The sequence below is a fragment of the Talpa occidentalis genome, unplaced genomic scaffold, assembly GCF_014898055.3.
Source record: "Talpa occidentalis isolate TD23 unplaced genomic scaffold, MPIMG_talOcc4v2.1 talOcc4.13, whole genome shotgun sequence".
NCBI classification, from domain to species: Eukaryota; Metazoa; Chordata; class Mammalia; order Eulipotyphla; family Talpidae; genus Talpa; species Talpa occidentalis.
In genome coordinates, this window is record NW_023601322.1 from 19840918 (window position 1) to 19862320 (window position 21403).

The 21403-nt window shown below is 35.6% G+C and overlaps 1 protein-coding gene across 5 annotated transcripts in view; it reads left to right on the top strand.

Moving 5' to 3' along the window:
* SMAD2 (SMAD family member 2) overlaps positions 1–16597 on the top strand; it is a 63092-nt gene extending 46495 nt beyond the window's left edge. For all 5 annotated transcript variants that reach the window (XM_037508549.2, XM_037508551.1, XM_037508552.2 and 2 more), the window contains 5 exons: positions 4621–4674; positions 5568–5780; positions 9015–9152; positions 9329–9473; positions 15879–16597. In XM_037508549.2, coding sequence (XP_037364446.1) covers positions 4621–4674; positions 5568–5780; positions 9015–9152; positions 9329–9473; positions 15879–16002 — 674 coding nt within the window. In that variant the 3' untranslated portion in view covers positions 16003–16597. The remainder of the gene's footprint in view (positions 1–4620; positions 4675–5567; positions 5781–9014; positions 9153–9328; positions 9474–15878) is intronic.
* The last annotated feature ends 4806 nt before the right edge of the window (positions 16598–21403 follow it).

The window sequence follows — 21403 nt, forward strand, 5'->3', positions numbered from 1 at the left end:
TCAGTTATAAGAGAAATGAAAATTAAAACCACATTGAGATACCACCTCACCCCTCAGAATGGCCCATATAAAAAAGAATTCCATTAACAAATGCTGATGAGGTTGTGGTGCAAAAGTTGAATTCTCAACCACTGTTGGTGGGAATGCAAGCTAGTATAGCACATGTGGAAAACAGTATGGAGATGTCTCAGGATAATCAAAATGAAAATCCTGCTTGACCCAGTAGCACTGCTATTAGGTATCCAGATAACATGAAAAGTTTAACATGAAAGGATCTGTGTATACCTATGAACATAGCAGCACTATTATTAACAATCATGGAACCAACTCAAGTACCCTTCAACAGATGAATGGATAGAGAAACTGGAACACAAATGGAATATTACACAGCAGTGAAGAAAAGTGAAGTGGTGGCATTTGACACGAAATGGATGGACCTTGCGGTGATTATGTTGCATGAAATAAAAAAGTGAAAGACAGATTTCGGATGGTTTCACTTGTCCGTGGAATATAAAAACCCAAAACTACATGCAAACAATAGAAGAAATGAAAATTTGAACTCAGCGTGGGTGTATGAGCGTGGGTGGTTTGGTGGAAGCTTAAAATACAGCAATCTCCAGGAAAAAGAAAACTAATTGCATAAAATTATATTTATATATATAAAACTTATATATAATATAATAATTTATATATAGGCATTATTGGAACTAAGAGTATTGACAACAAATACAATGTATTTGAAATGTCAGCATGTAGAAGGTGACTAGAACGAAAACTGTTAGAACAGAGAAATCACACTCAATTTCACGAAAGATCAAGCATACCAGAAGTAGTAGATGAGAAAGTTAATAAACTCCTTACATATATACTTCCTCATTTTTTATCTCAATTGCTTAAGAGACAAGTAACATAAAAGAACAACCAAACTTTTATGAATTACCAGGGGAAAAAGATGTTTATAGAAAAATGGACAAAAATGCATGATTGTACTTATTTACAACAAAAATAAAGATAAATAAAAGTAGCTCCTTTAAACCTATCAGATTTGCAGATGTCAAAAGGAATGACATGATGTGAAGAAACATTAGCTCACAAATTGTTGGTGTACTTAAAATAATACATGCCCACATTCCTTTTGATCTTGATCTAACAGTTCCTCTTTGAAAATTGTATCCTACAAATATATGTTCACTTACATACAGAGACACTCAAACAAGAATTTCTCAAGTAATTTCTGTTCCTTAACCTGCAAGTAACAGAAACTACTGATTCAAGCTGCTTAGTGAGGATATTTATTATCTTAACGAAGTTTTAGACTCCAGTAGTTAAATGTATACTTGAATAACCTCTGCTTTAAAAAAAGTTTCTAAAAATGTCAGTTGGGGAGCTTCCATGATGGCCTAGGGTTTAAGTCTCAGTGCTGTTACCGTGACTACCTGAGTTCAATCCCGGCCAGGGAGCTAACTCACATGGTGCAGCAGACCTCTCCTGTCTCCCCCACTGCACCCCTCAGCAGTGTATTTAAGTAGATCAGCCTGCTCTACTCCCCACTCTGTCTCTGGTGAATACTCTCACCCCACACCTGTGGCCTATACCCCAGTTCTTGTATGCATAAACAAATAAATAAAAATAAATCTTAAAAAAAAAAAACCTTCAGTTGGCTAATAAATTGTTAGCTTTTAACTTTTCAAAATTTTTTGTTTATAATGAACCTTTCTTTTTGTAACCTATAATTCTAACTTATCACTTCTCGCTGAACTCTTTTTAATCTGAATTAATGAACTATGGCTCTACTGGTCATGATAAATATTTAGTAGAGGAGTCAACAGTTAAAAAGATTTGAAAAGTTAGGCATTTTCTCCACCTCTAATAGTGACTTTGTTTATTTTATATCAGTTTCAGGAAACAGCAGTGAATTTTAGTTCATCGTTCTGAATTTATTTTGACCTTTCTTGGTTGTACCTGACTTGCCAACAGATTTTTCAAATTGATGAACAACAACAACAACAAAGAACTGTAGTTTTGTTATGGAAGACTTCTGTTTTCTAAAAAATAATTAGCACCTCTTCTCTATTTCTGATTCATCTGTTTTTCTGGGGGTTGCCATTTCACCTGTGTTACCTGGTATTTTGTGTCATGGTTCTGATGGGGAGAGAGTACAGATTGGGTATGATCTGTCTTATTTTACATCTGTTGTGTTGCTATATATTTGAAGCTTGGGAGCTATAGATCATGCTGTTTTAAAGTTACTTTCCCAAACTGTATATAGAATGTTGATCATAAAATAAAACTTAGCCAATAATTATAAGACTATTTAATATTTACAACCAAATGTGTGTTAAAATTTAGCTGCATGTAATTCAGTAGTCTCTCAATCATTCTTTTTTTCTGTCTGTAGTTTTCTTTATGCATTTGTTCCTCCATTTTCTTGATTAGAGCTAGCCAGTTTATCTAAAAGTAGAAGAAATGAGTAATTTCCTAAGAAAACATAATTGGCCTAAACTGACTCCAGAAAATAGAGCCATCTTAGTCAACTTTCATTGGAAAATATAAGAGTAAACTCTAGAAAATTATTAATTGCAAAATTTGAAACAGTAAGTCTACCAAACTATTGAAGAATGTGTTATTACAATGCTATTTAAACTATTGTAGAACAGAAAAGACATAAAACTACAGACTATCTTAATGAGCCAGTGCAATGCAAAACCAGATCAGGAATGCTTAAGATTACTGATGCAAAAATCCTGAATAATACGGATTTTTATCTCATCCTCAAAGCTAATGTCATACTTAATGGGAAAATACCAGAAATAATCCCTTAAAGAGTAAGACAGTGCTACTGTCATTGCTTTTATCAAAGTGTGCCTGACCCCCAAATGACTGATAAAGTAAATCACATGAAAGTCTTTTTAATACTGCTTGATCAAAATTAAGATTGAATCATAAAATCTTAGTACCTTTCTAATTTGAGGCTTCTGTTCTGTGTGTTTCCTTTACTTTCACATAAAACATTCCACTTAATGACATCTGCAGGGACCAAATATGTCGTTTTGCTCTCTGCATTGAACAATTATCCAGATAATCACCTGGGTGTCTACATTTTAACTCAATTCTAACAGTCTGCCCAGAAATACCATAAGGTCCTTCATGTTAAAGGTATAGTCCCCAGGACTGTTCCACATACACTCTCCCCACTCCCCTACACACACTTAGAATGCCAGTCACAAGCCCAGGTTGTCCCTTGTGCTTCTGAAAATGCACTGTAGATCGGAGGTTCCAGTGATCCTTCTTCGAGTTAGTTTGCTAACGTGACCTACAGAACTCAGGCACACACATTTACCAGTTTATTTTATACATGGATACAGATGAACAGTTCACATAGAAGAGATGAGTTGGGCAATGTGTGTGGGAAAGAACTTGTGAAGTATCCATACCCTTTCTAGGCACATCACTTTCCCAGCACCTCCATGTGATCACCAGCCTGGGAACACTTCATGCACTATATTTTGGAGATTTATGGAGACTCCACCACATAGAAATGATTATCAACTCAATTTTCAGTCTTTCTCCCTTCTCAAGAGAATGGGGGATAGGGCTAAAATTCCAAGCTTCTAATTATGACTTACTTTCTGCTAGCCAACCCTCTCCCATCCAGAGTCTAAGAATGAAAGGGTAAAAGACAAGTGTTTCAGGACTGAAGGATACGGATGACGGGGGGAATCAAAGATCAATGTATATTTTCTTTTACCTTAGGCAGCCCTTACCATGAAAGGACTAACATCCCTAATCCATACACTTGTATAAAAAAGAAGTGACCAAATACCACAAAAGAAAAGATGAGCAAAAGAAAACAGATTATTCACAAAAGGAAATAAAATGCAAACAACTGTAAAACCGTTCAATCTCATTTGTAAGAGAAATGCTAATTAAAACTGCTTGTTAAGACCATATTCTCACCTGAAAACATTAATGCTACGAGCATCTCCTCATCATTTATGTTGTTATGGGAGTGTAGACTGGTACAACTGCTATAGATGACAATTTTGGAAAAATCTTTCAAAATTACAGCTGCACAATCCTTTGACCCTGCCATATCCTTTTAAAAGAGTCGATCACTCAGATGTGATTGAAATAATGAAAAATTTGCAAGGCTAGTCATTGCAATCTTGGCTCTTAAAACAAAAGATTAAAAGTAACTTGAGTATCCACCAGTGTAGAACCTTTTTAATATGCCATAATGTAGTTTTACACAGCAGGTAAATATTAAAGAAAATCAGTATTTTCTGTGATTAGACTACTATAAAAGCAAAGTTCAGAACAGTGTTACCATTTATATATAGGGGCACAGAACATATAGTGTGTTGTATTATTTCTGGAAAAGCATGCAAAGAACATTGGCTCTTTGAGAAGGGAAATTAGGCGATGAAAAACCAAGATTTGATACTCTTATGCCTCTTACATATTGATGCCTCCAACATTAAATTGACATACAGTAGTATATTTTGAATTCTTGGAATATAAGTTTATCTGTATTTATTTGTGATAATTACTTTAACTGTACAACCAACTGTATTTGGCCAGATGCTTCCAGATCTCTTAATATTGAACCTTTTGTTTCAGGATCTCCAGCAGAACTATCTCCTACCACTCTTTCCCCTGTTAATCACAGTTTGGGTAAGTGGCAAATGCTTTCCTCTCACTGTTTTATGCTGTATCACTTAATAAAATGTCCTCTCTGATTACTATTTTTCATGTATATGGGCCTCAGTGAATAATAAAATAATTGTTCAAATTAGTGCTTTTTAAAAATGATATAAATGTTTAAAATGATACAAATGTGCCTTAGTATTATTAAAACATTTTTACTTACATTGAGTGTGAGGAGTTAATAATCCTTTTATTCATGGAAATCTTTTTTATTCATGGAAAATTTTATTACCCGTAATGGCTAGCATTTTATGAGTATGTTTATTTTACGATATATTTTGTAATAGCAATTATTATGAGGTTTTTGTATAAATACATGTATTTAGGAGATATATTTGTGTGTGTGCATAATGATGTATTTTAATTAGGATTAGAGAAATTAAATAACATCTGATGTACTACTTTTCCCATAAAATACCATGTTAAAAAAGGTCATATTTTGTATCCTATTATAAAAGAATTTTTCTTCCTGTGACTTTTGACTCATGAATCCTTGCTCCAGTTTAACTCTATTTCATATTACCAGAAATTCATTTACAACTTGAATTACCATGCCTGTGGTGGTTGATATTTGAACAAGAACTGGGGTAATACTATTAGTAGAACAAATTATCCACCATAAAGTCTGAAAAAGATACTTGAAGACTGGATGACTTAATAGAATGGGGGAAATTTAAAACATTGAAAATGTGGTATGATCTATTGAAACTGGATTCGTGATGTAGTTGTTAAGTTTTACTTCCTGAGCTGTTGCCAATATAGGCTGGCACAGAGCTTATAAAGATGATGACATTCAGTCTATTCTTGGCTTGAATTGTTCACACAACATTTCTTGCTATTGGTTTTGTTTTTCCCCCCAGATTTGCAGCCAGTTACTTACTCAGAACCTGCATTTTGGTGTTCGATAGCATATTATGAATTGAACCAGAGGGTTGGAGAGACCTTCCATGCATCACAACCCTCACTTACTGTAGATGGCTTCACTGATCCATCAAATTCAGAGAGGTTCTGCTTAGGTTTACTTTCCAACGTCAACCGAAATGCCACAGTAGAAATGACAAGAAGACATATAGGTATGTTGTTTTTTTCTCCCTTGTATGAAAAACCAGTTCTGTATAACTCATAATGGGAACATTATGTGGTTTACCACATCAAGAGATGGTATACAAAAGTCTGCCTTCTCTCTGTCAGTTTAAATACAGTACAGTCACGTTTAAGTACACAGCTTCACTGCTTTTAATAGATCCTGGTGATCTTCCATCTGCGGACTCTTATCTTCAACTTCTCTTTATTTGGCACCCTTGATAACTGGGAAGTCCTTCAGTAAGACTGTGTTAAAATTACTTTGTTGAATCTCTACCAAGTTATAAAATTTTCATGTTCAGATTTTAGGGTTATAACTAACATTATAAATTTCTTCACTTTGTTTACAACTCCCTAGTTTTCCCCACTTCAGTGAGTTCATATATTAAATCATATCTCACTGTTAATCTAAGACACAGTATCTAAAACAAGAACTTAATATAGTTCAAAAAATAATTTAGGGCTCCCCTTGTGGCGCAGGTGGTTGAGTGCTGCGCTGTGAAGGTGTCCTCAGCCTCTGCAGCGCCACTTCGATCCCGGCTGGCCGGCAAGAATCCCACATGGCGCGGCAGACCTCTCCTGTCGCGCCCGCTGCTCCCCTTGGCAGTGTATTTCGTCAGTCTGCCTGTTCTGTTCCCCGTTCTGTCTCTGGTGAATCCTCTCACCCTCCCACGCATCTGGCCTGTACCTCGGTTCTTGTATAAATAAATAAATAAATCTTTAAAAAAAAATAATTCAGAGGATCTCAATATGTGGTATTCCTAGATACTCTTTCTTCAAGTTTGAGATCAAACCTATTTCCAAATGGTACTAAGATGATATTTGCCTTTTTCACTCTCGTTTTCTCCTGAGTGTACAGTGAAGTATTCCAGAGGCTATATGGCATTATTTTGCAGGTGATTAAATGTACAATCTGATGAGTATATAGCTCTCTTCTTCCGTTAAACCAGATATTAGAAATTAGCAAATATGACAGATTTTGCTACTCATTAATGTATTTTGCTTTGGCAAGTAGGTTTTTTTTTTAATAAACATTATTTATGTTAATATGTAATGAATATTTTAAGTGAGGTAATAAATTTTTTTGAATTTCAGTTTTAATATCTAATATAGTAAGTTTACATAGATGCAATTCATATAAACAAAAAACTGTTCAGGATCTTCAGTATTGTTTTTGACAGTGAAGTAAGAATTTGAGCACTAATAGAATGAAATATAGTTCTCAACACCTTAAAGTAATTTAACAATAGTTTGCTTCTATTTGCCTTTTTCTACTTAACTGACCATCACCTCCTATGAAAAATAATGGTGATCAATAAAGAGTGAGGTGATAATACAAAGTGCAGTGACTTAAGAGGTTGGTCAGCTCCGTGTGGAATTTCTCCAACCTGTGTGATGTATAAATTTCGTATAATCTTGTTAAGATACCCACGTCTCTTGCAGGTGAGGGAGGAGTCTGAATAGCCACCCTACTTTAACCAAAATAGTATTGTTTTCTGTGTTTGTATTGGGGTTCTGCATAAAAATTTTTAAAAAGGTTTCTTCTACCCTATTCACTTCTCTACAAAATTTTAGGTTGCTGTAATTACTGGATTATCTTTTTACTTTTGATTTCTAATTTATTGAATGTTCTTGATTAAAGAATATAGCCTGAAAAATATTTTTTGGACTTAAAATGTTTTCCTGATGGTTGGTAGTACAGGCTATCAGGTTTCTCTGTGTACTGAATCTGGCTTGGTGGTGGCTTTATCAGTTTTCTTTTGCTTTCTTATTTTATCTCACACTTATCGCCTGAAGCAATACAACTTACTATCTGACAGTTTCTATAGTCAGGAGTCCTTTGGGGGTGGGAGGGAGGAGTTTGCTTAGGTCTTGAAAAGAGAAATCAAGGTGTCAGTTGGGCTGCGTCCTTATCTGGAGTATGAGGCTCTCTTCTAAATCCAAATGATTGTTGCACAGTTCTGTTCCTTGAAGTTAGAGTTCTGGGTCCTCATTTCTTGCAGACTGTCAGCTAGACACTGTTCTCAGCAACCAGAGACCATCTGTACTTTGCTACATGACCCCCTCTGTCTTCACAACTAGCATGCAGAATCTCTTGTTTAAATCCCTCTCATTCACACTTTAAATCACTTTCAACAGAAACAGTCCAGTCCCCTATCAGGGCCATCCAAAGATAGTCGCCCTTGCTCCAGGTCAGCTGATTTGAGACCTTAATTACATCTGTAAAACCCTTTAATGGAAGCACCTGGATTAGTGCCTGATTGAAAAATGGAGAAGATAACATGTGCACCAGAGCTGAGAATTTTCAATGCCTGTATAGAACTCTTACCTTTCATCATTCTTTTTTTAAAAAATCTTTTCATATTGCTAATATTTTATGTGTATTTTACCTGTCAGATTCTGAAAAAAGTTACTAAATCTCCCAGTATTTTTGTCTTAGCTAATTCTGCTTATGTATCTAGAGATTTGGTTGCCATCATAATAGTTTTAAAAGGGGCAAATGACTGACCTTTTGATGATTGTTTCTGTTTTTTTCCTGAGTGGGATCTTTAAGAAAATATTATTATAGTGAAGGCATTTTAAAAAAAAAAAAATATATATATATATATATTACAGCATTGTTCATTTTTGTACAGTGTGTACTTGTATGCTTTCTTCTTCCAGGTGTTATTCTCTGTAAAATTCCTGCTGCCAATTCACCCATGAAGCATCACCATAGTCCCTTGTGCTCTTCCCTCCCCTGTTTTGATTCTTCTGCCTCCCCTCCCTTGCAGAATGTCTCTGATTTAATTAGTTTTTTCTTTTCCTAATCCCTTATTTGGTCCCCCTGTAATCCTCCTATAAGTGAAACCATCGTTATTTTTCTTTTTCTTTCTGGCTTATTTACAGTGATGGCATTTTGGTCCAAACATTCTCTTTGAATTTAATTTCTTGTATATATCTTTAAAATAATGTATAATTTGTATAAAATTACTATCCATGTTCTTTTTCTAAATTGTTTAAGTACTTTTGATGAGCATCTATTATTTGTACAGATCAAAATCATTGAAATACTTGAAAAAATACAGTGGTATATTTCAGTGTTAGATTTCAGAAAAGCAGAGCTATGGAAAAGGTCATCAAACTTCCTGATAACATTTTAGTATTCCTCCAAAAAGTCTCTTCCAAAGTCATGCTGAAATAGTAAATGTTATAAAACTAATCCCATATGTATTTTGTTTTAGGAAGAGGAGTGCGCTTATATTACATAGGTGGGGAAGTTTTTGCTGAGTGCCTAAGTGATAGTGCAATCTTTGTACAGAGCCCCAATTGTAATCAGAGATACGGCTGGCACCCTGCAACAGTGTGTAAAATTCCACCAGGTATGGCTACAATGTAAATAAACCTATCACATCAATTTGCTGAGTTTTTCTAGTTGCTGTTAATTTTAGGAATCAGGAGATTATTTGCATGCTTATATTCTGTTATCTGTAGCTCATTTTAAAATTTTTTAATAATACTCCTTTTACAAAATTTTTTCTACTGTTTTCAATTATAGGTTGTAATCTGAAGATCTTCAACAACCAAGAATTTGCTGCTCTTCTGGCTCAGTCTGTTAATCAGGGTTTTGAAGCCGTGTATCAGCTAACTAGAATGTGCACCATAAGAATGAGTTTTGTGAAAGGGTGGGGAGCAGAATACCGGTATGAAATACATACTCAGTTCTTAAATTTCCAGTTTAATTCCTTTGCCCATTTTTTGTCTTCTGTAGTTCATGTGTTTCCATTTTCATTGAGAATATGGGGTCAGTAGAACTTTGTGTAAAATAATGGAAGTTGGAGGCGGCTACATTCAATACCACTACAAATGCTTGTGCTGACATTTTAGAAGATAGAATTCGAACTTGTGCAGACATGCAGTGCAACATAATGCATAATATTAAATATAATAAAAGGGGATATTTGAAAGGCTCATGGAAGGAAAGATTTTTACTGGGGCCCAGGAAAAGCTTCTGGTAGAGGACACATGATCTAAGTTCTTAAAAATGCTTAAGATTTCAGTAGTCATAGGTCTGAGAGATGAGAAATGATGGTCCTGGCAGAAGCAAAGCAGTTAAGTTTGGGGCGTAAATAGTGAAGAAAAATAAGACTGGAAATAAATGAAGACTTATTAAATATAAATATAAGATTAAGAGGTAAAGCTTTTATTTCTTTAATTTTTTTTTACATCATTTTTCATTTTTAAACAATATTTGCTTCCCTCCACCCCCTCAGGTGTAGTCCCCATAGAGTTTCCTTCACCAAGGCACCCATGCACCATCACCTCAGTCCCCTGTGTTCCTCCCTCTTTCCCTCTGATCCCTCTCCCTCCTCCTCCCCTGCAGGATGTCTCTGATTTAAAATTGCCTGTTTTTGCTTTCTTATGTTTTGTACTGTTACTATTTTTTTACACTGATGTCTTACTGGGTTTCCCTATATTCCTGCACTAAGTGAAATCATCCATTATTTTTCTTTTTCCTTCTGGCTTATTTCACTGAGCATAATTCCTTCTAGCTCCATCCACGTTGCTGCGAATGGCATAAGTTTATCTTTTTTGATTGCTGAATAATGTTCCATTGTGTATATATGCCACATCTTCTTGATCCAGTCATCTATGTTTGGGCATTTGGGTTGTTTCCAGGTTTTACCTATTGTAAACAGTGCTGCAATAAACATAGGTGTACAGGTGGTCTTTTGAATCAATGTTTTTGTGTCCTCTAGCAGCGGAATTGCCGGGTCGTATGGTAGCTCCTTTTTTAGTAGACTGAGGAACCTCCAGACAGCTTTCCATAGTGGTTGGACCAGTTTGCACTCCCACCAGCAATGTAGGAGAGTTCCTTTTCACCATATCCTTGCCAACATTTGTTGTTGCTTGTTTTTTTGATATGTGCCATTCTTTGGTGTAAAGTGGTAATCTCAATGTGGTTTTAATTTGCATTTTCCTGATTATAAGGGATGTTGAACATTTTTTCATATGCCTGTTGGCTAAAACTTCTTTTAGTAATAGAAGGAGATACTTGTTAGTTGTCAGGCTCTGACCTGTTTTAAATGCCTTTCATTCAACACTGCTAGGAATTACTGTTTTTATCCTTCTTTTATAAGGTTGTAGTCTTTCTAGGTATTTGGAAACAGACTTCCAAAATATATGATAATTTGCCCAAGGATACATTGTAAATGGTAGAGAACAGGACTTGAGAAAATCTCTCCTTGACTCTTAACCTCTTCTCTGTGGATGGTAGTAAAAATTACATAACTAAATTTTATAAAAGCTCATTTGCCATCAGTAGTTAAGATAGATTAGGTCACTGCTAAATTAAACAATAGATTGGATTCTATATCAAAGAAAGGAAAGGCTTCCTCGGCATATAAAGGAATAGACTTGTAAATTAAATTCCTAGTTTTTCTCCAGCTCATTGCTTACTCTCCGAATACCTGCTTAACAAGATGGTCCTATAATGTAGTGATAGTGTTCCTGTTTCATCTAGCAGTTTGAGTCCTTGAGAATTTATTTCACTTTATTTGAACTTGATTCCCAACCTTAATCAGATTTTTTGAGGTATATGACTGAGGCAGTAAGATTTGAAGTTAGCTGATCATTTGTTGTTATTTTATCTTAGTTATATTAGTAGATAATTTATTTTGTGATTTTTTTTTTTGTTTCATTTCCCTTTTGATACTTTTAAAGAATGCTGTTTTCTTTTTTCCTTGAATTGATCTCAGTTGATATTAAAATTAAATTCAGATAATAGTGATTACTGGGCCTCCCCGGTGGCGCAGCGGTTGAGCCTTGGGTTGCGAAGCTGCCCGCAGCCTCTGCGGCGCTGGTTCGATCCCCGGCTGCTCCCCGGCCACCGGAGGAGGGTCCCACATGGCGCGCAGACCTCTCCTGCCGCCCGCTGCTCCCCTCAGCAGTGTACTTTGGTCCTTCTGCCTGCTCTGCTCCCTGCTCTGGCTCTGGTGAATTCTCTCACCCTCCCCTGCTTCTGACTGTGCCCAGTGCATGTATAAACAAAACAAACAAATAAATAAATAAATAAAACATGCCTCTATTTGGAAAAAAAAAAATAGTGATTACTTTCAAATTTTTAGGTCAGACTTTTCTTTAAAAATTAGAATATTATAGAACATGATAGAAATTAGGTGGAATTAAATATGACTTGCATAGAATGGAAATAACTCCATGTATATACCTGTAGTTCACCTGTTAAGAATAATTTTAATTGAGGGAGACTATCCTCCTTGCACTCTGCCATTCTTTAAAAGATAAAATTAAAATCTACAATTATGAGACCTAGTGACATACAATATATTTTTATGGGTATTTGGAATCCAATACATCTGACTTGGGAGAATAAAGTAGTTTTCTTTAATATTTACTGATGAAAATAATGTCAGATCCCACATATCTATCTGTGGATAGTTACCAGGGACATTTTATCTTTATATGACATGAGGTGAGGAGGTAAATGTCATAGTTAAATTTGTAAAACTATTTTTTGGTTTCTTTTATGCCAGCTTGATTGCCAGCATAAATATCAAGGAATGTAGTAAACAGAAAGTATAGACATATAAAGAATTAATATTTAATTGAGAAATATGTCTGTTAAGGGAATTAGTACTGAAGTGGATTAACAGACAGGGTTTGGATAATGCCTCAGGTGCATTTTGGGGCCCAAATAAGTACAGAGATAGCCTTCTTAAATCTGTTCTTCAGTGACCTAGATTAAGATTATTCCTGAAGGTTAAACTAATCTCTTCATAGTGGTTGGACCAGTTTGCACTCCCACCAGCAATGCAGGAAGAGTTCCTTTTTCTCCACAACCTCACCAACATTTGTTGTTGCTAGTTTTTTTAATATGTGCCATTCTCACTGGTGTAAGATGGTATCTCATTGTAGTTTTGATTTGCATTTCCCTGATTACAAGTGATGTTGAACATTTTTTCATATGCCTGTTAGACATTTGCATTTCCTCTTTGGAAAGTTTCTTTTTAGCTCTTCTGCCCATTTTTTGACTGGATTATTTTCTTTGTTTTTGTTGAGTCTCGTCAGCTCTTTGTAGATTTTTGTGATCAATCCTTTATCATTAGTGTTGTGTGCAAAAATTTTTCTCCCAGTCGGGGGGGGGGGGGTTTCTCTTTGTTTTTTTTTTTTGTTTGTTTGTTTTTTTTTTTTTTTTAATTTTTTTTTTTTTAATAGAGGCATGTTTTTTATTTTATTTATTTGTTTGTTTGTTTGTTTGTTTGTTTTGTTTATACATGCACTGGGTACAGTCAGAAGCACGGGAGGGTGAGAGAATTCACCAGAGCCAGAGCAGGGAGCAGAGCAGGCAGAAGGACCGAAGTACACTGCTGAGGGGAGCAGCGGGCGGCAGGAGAGGTCTGCGCGCCATGTGGGACCCGCCTCCGGTGGCCGGGGAGCAGCCGGGGATCGAGCTGGCGCTGCAGAGGCTGCGGGCAGCTTCGCAACCCAGCGCTCAACCGCTGCGCCACCGGGGAGGCCCGGTTTCTCTTTGTTTTGGTTATTGTGTCTTTTGCTGTGCAGAAGCTCTTTAATTTGATGTAATCCCAGCTGTTTATCTTGACTTACTAAAGATAGAGCTTCCATATGATCCAGCAATTCCAGTCCTAGGTATTTACCCAAAGGACACAGAAACATTAATTCCAAAGGGCACCCTGCATCCCTATGTTTATAGCAGCACTATTTACAATAGCTAAGCTATGGAAACAAACCAAATGCCCAAAAATAGATGACTGGATCAAGAAGATGTGGTACATATACACCATGGAATATTACTCAGCAATCAAAAAAAGACAAACACATGCAGCTTGCAGCAACATGGACGGAGCTAGAAGGGATCATGCTCAGCGAAATAAGTCAGAAAGAAAAAGAGAAATACCGGATGGTCTCACTCATAGCAGGAATTTAGAAAACCTAAATAAGGAGCCAGGAAAAAGACTAATTAATACAAAGTGAAAATCAAAATCAACAAGCAACTATAAACCAGAGACACACTATGGGGGTGTCTGTAGGGGGGTGCAGGGAGAGGAAGGACTAGGGTCAAAATAAGGGGTAGGGGTGCAATTGTATGGGGAATATAACCAAATTAAAAATGCATACATTGTGCAAAAATGAAAACTGATGCAAGAATTATATAAAATAAAATATTTTTTAAAAAAATGTTAAACTAATCTAGTACTGAATGATCTGATTGCAAACAAATAGGGAAATTTCCAGAATTCAGCAAATTACAAAAATCAAAAGCTGTCTTGGCAAAATTATTGCAGAAGGCATGATTTAGGGTAGTGATAGAAGGCAGGAGAAACTTTAAAGTACAAAATAAAAGAACACAGGCAGAGATGAGGAAGGGTCACTCACCTGTGCCATATGCAAAATATGAATCAACTTGTGAGTTGCTAGTGTAAGTCTAGGAATGTAAACAAAAACCTAATGTCTACCTCAAAACAAGGCAGAGTCTGAACAGATTAGATTTGGGACTCTTTTGTTATATTCTGTTCATGTGTCATGTTTTAGGAATGATCCCACATCAAAATGTCTTACTGTGTGTCTCAGACTCTGAGACAAGGATGTGAGTGCCGGGAGTTTATTTAGGAAATGAAGGAAACACTAATAAGAAAGGAGAAAGTAGGGAAGGAGGTAGAGAAGGAAGAAAGCCAGTATCATCATTACTCCATCTAATACAGTGGGAGGGTCACTGGAGCTTATTCCCTCAGGAAAACTTTGGGAAACCATTAAGAACATATTAAGAATTATCCCACTCAGGGGGGAGAGGAAACTGGGCATTTAAATGCCAATTTCTATGTCATTGGTTACGGATTACTCTGGGAATGTTAATTTTCTGGCAGTTTAGCCTGCTATGCATGTAGACAAAAGAGAAGTTCTCAGGCACAGAAATTCAGATACTTGCAATTGGAAGTTGGCTAAAGAACACTGGAAAATCTGAGAGGGTACGTGTGGGGCACCCACACCATCTGCTACAGAAAACCATGTTCTTTGAAATATAGTTTTAAATTATATTGAGTATGTGTCACTTGGAGGTGAAGCGTTGATAATGGCCTTTTGTCATGTTTGAAGGGCTGTCATGTTGAAGACGCAAGCGACTTTCTAGCTTATTGTACATAGTTAATACGACAGAACTAAAATCAGTACATGGAAGTGACAAGGTGTTATTGAACAGTTTGTGATTTCCAAAGAGTAGTCCATTTTGTTGTACTAAAGGTGTTGTTTTGTTTTGTTTTGCTTTTTTAAGATTTATGCTTGCAAGAGATGGGGTGTAGGCCAGAGGTGCGGGGCGGGGGTTGGGGGATGAGAAGATTAACCAGAGACAGAGTGGGGAACAGAACAGGAGGATTGACTGAAATACACTGCTGAGGGGAGTAGCAGGCAAGACAGGAGAGGTCTGCTGAGCCATGTGTGTCAGCTCCCTGGCTGGGGATCTAACTTGTGCTGCAGTGGCTGGCAATAGCTTGATAGTGCTGAGAGTTATCCCCTTGTGTTACCAGGGAGGCCCCTAAAGTTGTTTCTTAATAATGTTGCTAAGTGGGGTATAATTTTTGGTTTTGTTGGGGAGGGGGATTTTAACACTCTTACCATTCTGTGCTAAGCTTGGGCCAAAGGTCTGTTTTGTTTTGGTATGTTTTAAATTTGAGTTCTATTCCATTTAAGATTTGATATTTCAGTATCTTCTGTTTTGTGATCAATTAATAAGTAAAGTGACTGTATTTTCTGGTTTGCTTGGGGCCGTCCTAGTCTATGTCTTTTGTCCTGGTATGATTATTAATAGTGCCTATATCCTTCCTCAAAGGTGGGCCATTTTGGATGGCAAATAATTTCACCCTTAATTTTAATTTGCATGGAAAAGAATGTTTTTATAAATCTCTTTAAAAATAAAATCATTAGAGTCTTGTTAGACTTTGGGAACTAACTAGTTTTCAAAATAATAGCCAAAAGAATTTAGGCTTTAATGTATACAACCTTTTATCTAAATGTACATTAACTGAACAAAGATATGTTCTTTTAATGTCATGATTATATTCTTGTATTTTAAACAGAAGGCAGACGGTAACAAGCACTCCTTGCTGGATTGAACTTCATCTGAATGGACCTCTACAGTGGTTGGACAAAGTATTAACTCAGATGGGATCCCCTTCAGTGCGTTGCTCAAGCATGTCATAAAGCTTCATCACCAATCAAGTTCCATCAAAAGACTAAATATAACAACTCTTCTGTCATAGTATTTGTGTGTGGTCCCCATGGACTTTTTACTATCCAAAAGTTCAAGAGAGAAAACAGCACTTGAGGTCTCATCAATTAAAGCACCTTGTGGAATTGGTTTCCAATATTCGAATATTAGATGGGAAAATTAGTGTCTAGAAATGCCCTCCCATAAAGGAGGAAGAGAAGATTTTAAAGACTTACTGATGTCTTGTTGGGCATAAAACTGAGTGTCCCAAAGGTTTATTAATAACAGTAGTAGTTATGTGTACAGGTAATGTATCATGATCCAGTATCACAGTATCGTGCTGTTTTATATACATTTTTAGTTTGCATAAATTAGGGGTGTGTGTGCTGCTTCTTGATTTAGGCAAACCTTTATAAAGTTCGAGTACCTAATCTGTTACCCCACTTCTCCGTTATTTTTGTGTGTCTTTTTTAATATATAATATATATCAAGATTTTCAAATTATCATTTAGAAGCAGATTTCCCTTGTAGAAAAACTAATTTTTCTGCCTTTTACCAAAAATAAACTCTTGGGGGAAGAAAAGTGGATTCAGTTTTGAAATCCTTGACCTTAATGTGTTCAGTGGGTCTTAAGCATTCTTTCTGTTTATTTACAACTAAATCTATTTCTAAGCAAACCTTGTTGAAAATCTTTCCTCATCTCTTCTCCATTCCCACTTTTGTCCTGATACCAAAACAGCGGAGCATGACATCCATTGCCAATAATGGCTGCACTGAAACTGCTGGCACCAGTTTATTCTGGGGTACAGTAAGAATTTATATGGAGTAAGTCCCTTTGTCTTACACCAAATTTTGAAAGCTAATAATTGACTTGTTTAACCTAGCAGTTTGTTGATTTATCCTTACACCTCATAAAAAATGCACAGGTGGCAGTATAATTATTTTCAGGAATATGCTGCAATTATTCAGTATATTTATTCTTAAAATTAATCTATAGATATAAACACTCTTTTAAACGGTGTTATAAAATACTTCCATAGCAAATCTGTGCTCTTTGAGTAGTTTCACTCTTTAGTTTACCAGATTGTATTATTAAATGGACCTTTTGTAAATGTAATTGCCTCTGCAAAATACCTAGAAAAGGGTTACCAAGGTATGATCCACAGATAAGGGCCATCTGTTTTTAAAGTATGTTGTATTTTATAAAATCATTTTGCATAATTATGAATTCAGAATTTTAAAAATTGGGGGAGAAGCAGTTTAGCAAGTTTTTTATAATTATCTACAGTCTGAGCTGTTCTTCGTGAATCCTGACTATGTGGTTGACAGTAACCAACCACATTTTATGCTCTGCAGTGAGAAGATATTCCAGAAGATCTGTTGGTAGTGTGTGTTCTGCAGCACATAATCCTACGTCTAATATTAATTCATTGCAGTTTAAAAATTTCTTCTTGTTTGCATCTTAGACATGGGAAATAACCATCCCTGATCCCCTTCTAGTAAATTTTCATATTTTTGAAAATAGATTATCTTTGGTACTTGTTCTTTGAAACCATATTCACCTGTTTCTGCAGGTGCCATCTTCAGTACTTTTAGCATTTGGTGGTTTTCTATTAGATACTCCCCATTTTCCTATGTTTGTGTGAATATGTATATGTTTGTGTAATCTTAGTGTAATAGTTTTTTATTCACTCAACAAATATTTATTGTTCACCTGTTGTATGTGCCAGGAACTTTCTTAACCTTTGGGTAAAGGTGAATAAGATATGTGATCCCTGCCTTTGCTGAGATAGCAGTTACAATAACCCCTAATCAGCTTAGTTCTTAATGAAGGAGATAAACAGGGTACTATAATAGAGCATAACAAAGAAAGGCTTTTCTGAGGAAGTGAGGAGACAGAAGCAAGCCATGTGGAGAGCCAGGGGAGATAGGCATTCCTGACAAAGAGAACTGCATCAAATGCAAAGGCTTATTTTAAAGGAAACTCATTACATATTAATACTTTATATATATAAAAACCTCTACATAGATCCAAACTTGAGGATCAAAATGGTTCTACAGTTTATAATAGTTGAAGGTGGCCTTATTTCGTGAAAGACTGCTTCGTGTGTCATTCTCATGCATCTGTTTTTTTTTCCATGCCCTTGCTATAGAAAGTTTTTATTTGTACCAGGTTGATACCATTTAATTTAATTTAAATCCTTTTCTTTAAATCTGACTTGGGCAGATTTTTACCACCTTAGTGATAGCTACTAAGCGTCCAGACTTCGTGCTGCCCACCAGTTAATTACTATTTCTGTAACCCATCTTGTGATTGGAGTAAATATCTCTAATAATACCACTCACTGTAAGACCTGCTGGATATGACCAGTGAAACTTCTGCCCTTTGGAAGTATTGCTTAATGAGAAGGTATAGTGATGTTAGAGAACAATTCTCTTGCAAAATAATAGGATGTCTTGGCAGTTTATTCTGCACTGATAAGTTGAGTGACACAGTGCCAACTATCGCATTTCAATAGTGAGTCACATTTCCACAACTACATCTAGAATGTTTCTGTACAGTATGAAAACTGGCACTCCACTCTTTGGAAACAACTATTGTATTGCGCTTTCAAGCAGTTGAATTCATGGTGGTGATGACGTTTGTGGGAATATGTCTAATGATCATATTTTCTTTTTCATGAGATAGTGGTTTTTTTTTGCCCCTTTGTATTCTTTTTTGCCTATTGTGGCCTAATTTTTTGTTGTTTTGTTCATTTTTTTCCTTTGCAGAGGGTTATCATCACTTTCAAGTGATAATCTCTTAAATTTTATCTTTATTTAAATCAGCAGCATTATTTAGAATTTTCCTTCCACAGTGCTGGTAATTTCCTCAATTTTAATAAGATGAGAACTGAATGACCATGGCTTCTATCATTTTTCTAAGATGAGTGGTAGTAGTACTACTGGGACACTGAAGGACTACCTTCAGGAATTGGAGTCTGGTATTGTTACTTCTAACTGGTCTAATCATTGGCAGCTTCATTTTTATTCTGTATTGGAGCTCTACATAGCTGTCTTTTTGAAAAACATTTAAAAACTCTATAACCACTGGTTAAGATTAGAAAATGTAACTAGATTTAGTTCCCCTTTTGGATAACCCTGCTTGTGTTCTTTGCTCGTCTTACTTTAAGAAACTTTTCCTGATTAGGTTTGAATTACACCAATTAATCTAATTACACATTATTATATACAGTCATAAGCATTTATTAATGCCAATTGTTTACCCAGCCACTGTGATAGGTGTTAAGTAATAACAAGATGGCTAGAATTTGGTCCTGACCCTGAAGTTGTGCTTATAGTCTTGTGGGGATTATTTTCTTGCTCAGAACCTTTCATTTTGCCAGAAGGAAATCTGCCTAATTTTTCTTGAATGCTAAGTACTCTTATTCTATACTCTTGTTCTGTATTCCAGGTATATATTTGCAAATTGTTTAATGTGCAAGGTTTGTTATTGTTTTCACCCTTAAACCACATTCAGTTCTGTTTGATTCATCTTTTAAACATCAAATTTCTTCTTAAAATTATTTTAATTTTACTTTATTTGTGCCTTCGTTGCTAATTTCATTAAGACTAAGACTTTAAAGGTAAAAAACAATCATTCTAGTCTCTTGCTGGTTGGAATCAAATAAAAGTATATCCGTTGATTTCTCTACCTCTTCCAGAAGCTGTCCAAATATATCTTTAAGATCTTTCTTTCTTTCTTTTTTTTTTCTTCAGTAACTAAATACTTGAGCATTTATTCAGTAATAGAATAGGCACCTTCCTGGTCTGGTTGGTGGTGGGAAGACTATCTTCACTTTATTTAAAATTTGTCTTTGCATATATCCTTTTTTTTCATAGCTGAACGTTTCAGTTTCATGGTTTGCCCCTACCCCTCATGTGTCTCCCCAGTAGTTCTCTTGAGAGATAACTAAGTAGTCTGTGGACATAAGCAACATATGTCTTTTCTCTTATTCTTATCTAACGCATTGATGTTTAAAGATCACAAATTATAACTTCATTTTTTTTTCCTTTGTTTACTTTTACTAAAGCCCTTGTATTCATCAACTGAATTTCACTCTTCTCCTGACAACCTGTATCTTAGTGGTATTGCTGGTTGCCTTTTCCTTGTCAACCATTGTCTATCTGCATACATCAGAATGTTTCTCTCATTTGAATTTAAATAAAGACCAAAAAGGATGGTGCTGTTCATACCCAGGGTCCTAATTTCTTTACCTTGAAGGTGGTGGTCGTTCAAACTAGTCAATCACTATAATCTCAGAACTTCTCTCCTGCTAAAAATGTCTTTGTGACTGGCAAATATCATAAATCATCTGATTCTATTTTAAATTATGTTTAGCATTATGAATATTTCTTGCAGTTTTAAGCAGTGATTTCCCTGTAAAACCAGCCCTTTTACCACCTTGGAGCATATTGGGTGGTTGTACAGTCAGGAATGGTCTCTAGAAGCAATCAGAATCCTAGTATTCAGTTAGTTCCTTTTATATCTTCTTCAAGTGTTAATGAATATTTTGTTCAGACTACCTTTTATATATCTGGATTTAAGGACAAATTATCAGTGGAATTCCTAAGTTTGGAGCCTCTCAGCTAGGAAATAGGAGCTGCGCTACACATAGATTGCCTCCTGGGAGCCTTTATGATAAGGAAGCCTGTTTATTGTATTCACATAATTTCTTGAGTGGAAACTTTTATCTTGAATATTATAGCTAACTTTATATACAGCATAACTGCCTTAAATCTTTTTAGTAGGAAATTATATAATGTGTATATGGATTAATATATACATATACACTCAGAGGAAAACCTTAACAGTAAGGGACATTTATCTGCATACATTTTAATTTTAACAACATTGAATGATTCTGTTGTTTAAATTTCAGATCTCAGTAAAATGTTTTTAATTTGCTTGCAGACATTTTGCTTTCATGGACAGATCATCAACGTAATTTTTTTAATTCTGCCAGAGTCCTAATTTGGTGGCTCGTTAGATTTAGGCAGCTTGACAATTAAGTATTATAACTGGAATTCATTGACATCAAATAAAGCTCTGCAATATTATCCCTTCATTTTAACTGTTACATATCCAGTGGTTTCTGGAAGGTACTTAGACTTAGTTTTTATGTATATGTATCTCAAAAAGATACATTGGGTGCCTCCCGCCTTTTTTTTTTTTTTTGTCCCCAGGCATAAGGTTGCTGCTTAAGATAATCTGAGAAGTACCACTACCAACTGTGTATAGTTCTGTAGGGAAGGATAGCCTGACGGTGGTTCAGATCTGACACTCTTAGCTGTGCTCAAGTTTTCAAAGTTTATTTGGCCACCTCTGACCCAGTGGTCAAAGTAAATTAGCCT